Source organism: Choloepus didactylus, chromosome 25, assembly GCF_015220235.1.
Source record: "Choloepus didactylus isolate mChoDid1 chromosome 25, mChoDid1.pri, whole genome shotgun sequence".
Classification (NCBI taxonomy): Eukaryota; Metazoa; Chordata; class Mammalia; order Pilosa; family Megalonychidae; genus Choloepus; species Choloepus didactylus.
In genome coordinates, this window is record NC_051331.1 from 6004491 (window position 1) to 6007451 (window position 2961).

Genomic DNA, 2961 nt, shown 5'->3' on the forward strand with positions numbered 1-2961 from the left:
ATTGGTCGTCTGAAACACGCACGCCCATTGGCCGTTGCCTTGTTCCGGAGCGCATCTCGATTGGGCCCACTGCTGCGATGGTGGCGCGCCAATAGGTCCCTGTCGTTACAGGCTGCTGAGTCATGATTGGCTGGCTCGGCTGCCGGACGTGCGACGCCACCAGCGATTGGTTACCGAGGGGAGGGCGGAAATGGAGAGGAAGGCGGTTCTTAGAGACTGGCGGAAGTGGTTCGTGGGCTTTGAGCGGCATGCTTCGAGCGTCTGTTGCCCGTGGGGCAAAGAGCTGAAGTCAGGCTTCGGGATCTGACCCAGGTACGCCGCCCCGTGTCCTCACCTTGGCGTTCAAGGCTGCGCCCTGCCGCCGTTCAGTCCTCCAGCGCCCTGTCGTGTGGTTCCCGCGTCCACCCGGGCCTTCTCTATACCTCCCTGCATGAGCGCCCCCTCCTCCCCAGGACCCACCTGCTCACATCTCTTTCCCCATCACCTGCAGCCCTCCTCTGAGCGCTGTCCAGGTAGCATCTTAGCTGTCCCACCAGATCCGAGTTTACTCCCTACTCGACGTGTCGCCGCCGTTTCCCTAGAGGGCTGTTGGGGGAGCGCTTTGCACGCATTTTCTCCTTGAATCCCGGTGGCAGCCCCTCCGCACCTCCAAGTGGGGACTCTTATTATCCCCATTTCGCCGAGGAAGAAACGGAGGCACAGAAAGGTGGAGTAACGTTCCCAGGTCACACAGCGCTTAAGGGCAGAACCAAGCTCTGTAACTGCGTGTGGCCACAACTCTAAATATGAGGGAAGGCAGACGGTCCCCTGGCTGGGCGGCTGTGCAAATTCAGGGCGAAGATGCAGATAGACTAGCCCGTCCCAGGGCTGAGGTGCTGGGAAATGAATAATAAGCGATCCATCCGGACAAGGGGATAATATGCGGCCAGGAAAAAGAATGGGACCCTGTGCTGATAGGAAGATATTGTCAGGGTTCGTCGCTTTACACCTCAAACCTGTAATCTCTGTTAGAAAATGTCTGAGCCTAATCAGGTCAAGATGCAGTGGGTTTGGGCTTCATTAAGTAACCTCCCACTCAATTAAGAGTATAGGGTCAGACAACAGTTTAAAAGTAAAGAGCACACGAGGCAAGAATTCAACATATTTTTACTAAAAGGAGCACTTAAGGTAAAAGGAACAAGTTTACAATGTAAAAATGAATTGATAGCTTTTTCGCAACGGGTTTGCCGCCAGAACACAGTTGTCGTGAAAACCATCCCTGATTCTTAAGCCAAAATGGGAAAGGAAAAGACTCATATCAACATTGTCGTTATTGGACACGTAGATTCGGGAAAATCCACCACTACTGGCCACCTGATCTACAAATGTGGTGGAATCGACAAAAGAACCATCGAAAAATTTGAGAAGGAGGCTGCTGAGATGGGAAAGGGGTCCTTCAAATATGCCTGGGTCTTGGATAAACTGAAAGCTGAACATGAGCGTGGTATTACCATTGATATCTCCCTGTGGAAATTTGAGACCAGCAAGTACTATGTGACCATCATTGATGCCCCAGGGCACAGAGACTTTATTAAAAACATGATTACAGGCACATCTCAGGCTGACTGTGCTGTCCTGATTGTTGCTGCTGGTGTTGGTGAATTTGAAGCTGGTATCTCCAAGAATGGGCAGACCCGTGAGCATGCTCTTCTGGCTTACACACTGGGTGTGAAACAACTAATTGTTGGTGTTAACAAAATGGATTCTACTGAGCCACCCTACAGCCAGAAGAGATACGAGGAAATCGTTAAGGAAGTCAGCACCTACATTAAGAAAATTGGCTACAACCCTGACACAGTAGCATTTGTGCCAATTTCTGGTTGGAATGGTGACAACATGCTGGAGCCAAGTGCTAACATGCCTTGGTTCAAGGGATGGAAAGTCACCCGTAAGGATGGCAATGCCAGTGGAACCACACTGCTTGAAGCTCTGGATTGCATCCTGCCACCCACTTGTCCAACTGACAAACCCTTGCGTCTGCCTCTTCAGGATGTCTACAAAATTGGTGGTATTGGTACTGTCCCTGTGGGCCGAGTGGAGACTGGTGTTCTCAAACCGGGCATGGTGGTCACCTTTGCTCCAGTCAACGTTACAACTGAAGTCAAGTCTGTTGAGATGCACCATGAAGCTTTGAGTGAAGCTCTTCCCGGGGACAACGTGGGCTTCAATGTCAAGAACGTGTCTGTAAAAGATGTTCGTCGTGGCAATGTGGCTGGTGACAGCAAAAACGATCCACCGATGGAAGCAGCTGGTTTTACTGCTCAGGTGATTATTCTGAACCATCCAGGCCAAATCAGTGCTGGCTATGCACCTGTGCTGGATTGTCACACAGCTCACATTGCTTGCAAGTTTGCTGAGCTGAAGGAGAAGATTGATCGTCGTTCTGGTAAGAAGCTGGAAGATGGCCCCAAATTTCTGAAATCTGGTGATGCTGCCATCGTTGATATGGTTCCTGGCAAGCCCATGTGTGTTGAGAGCTTCTCTGATTATCCTCCTCTGGGTCGTTTTGCTGTTCGGGATATGAGACAGACAGTTGCTGTGGGTGTCATCAAGGCTGTGGACAAGAAGGCTGCTGGAGCTGGCAAGGTCACCAAGTCTGCCCAGAAAGCTCAGAAGGCTAAATGAATATTACCTATAACACCTGCCACCCCAGTTTTAATCAGTGGTGGAAGAACAGTCTCAGAACTGTTTGTCTCAATTGGCCATTTAAGTTTAATAGTAAAAGACTGGTTAATGATAACAATGCATCGTAAAACTTTCAGAAGGAAAGGAATGTTTTGTGGACCATTTGTTTTTGTGTGGCAGTTTTAAGTTATTAGTTTTTAAAATCAGTACTTTTTAAATGGAAACAATGACCAAAAATCTGTCACAGAATTTTGAGACCCATTAAAACAGTTTAATGAGAAACCTGTGTCTTCTTTT

At 49.2% G+C, this 2961-nt stretch overlaps 1 protein-coding gene across 1 annotated transcript; it reads left to right on the plus strand.

Annotated features, from left to right (window-relative positions):
* The first annotated feature begins 1260 nt into the window (after positions 1-1260).
* LOC119520414 (elongation factor 1-alpha 1-like) lies at positions 1261-2728 on the plus strand. The gene has a single exon (XM_037818237.1). It carries the CDS (start codon positions 1276-1278, stop codon positions 2662-2664), a length of 1389 nt encoding a protein of 462 aa, XP_037674165.1. The 5' UTR covers positions 1261-1275; the 3' UTR covers positions 2665-2728.
* The last annotated feature ends 233 nt before the right edge of the window (positions 2729-2961 follow it).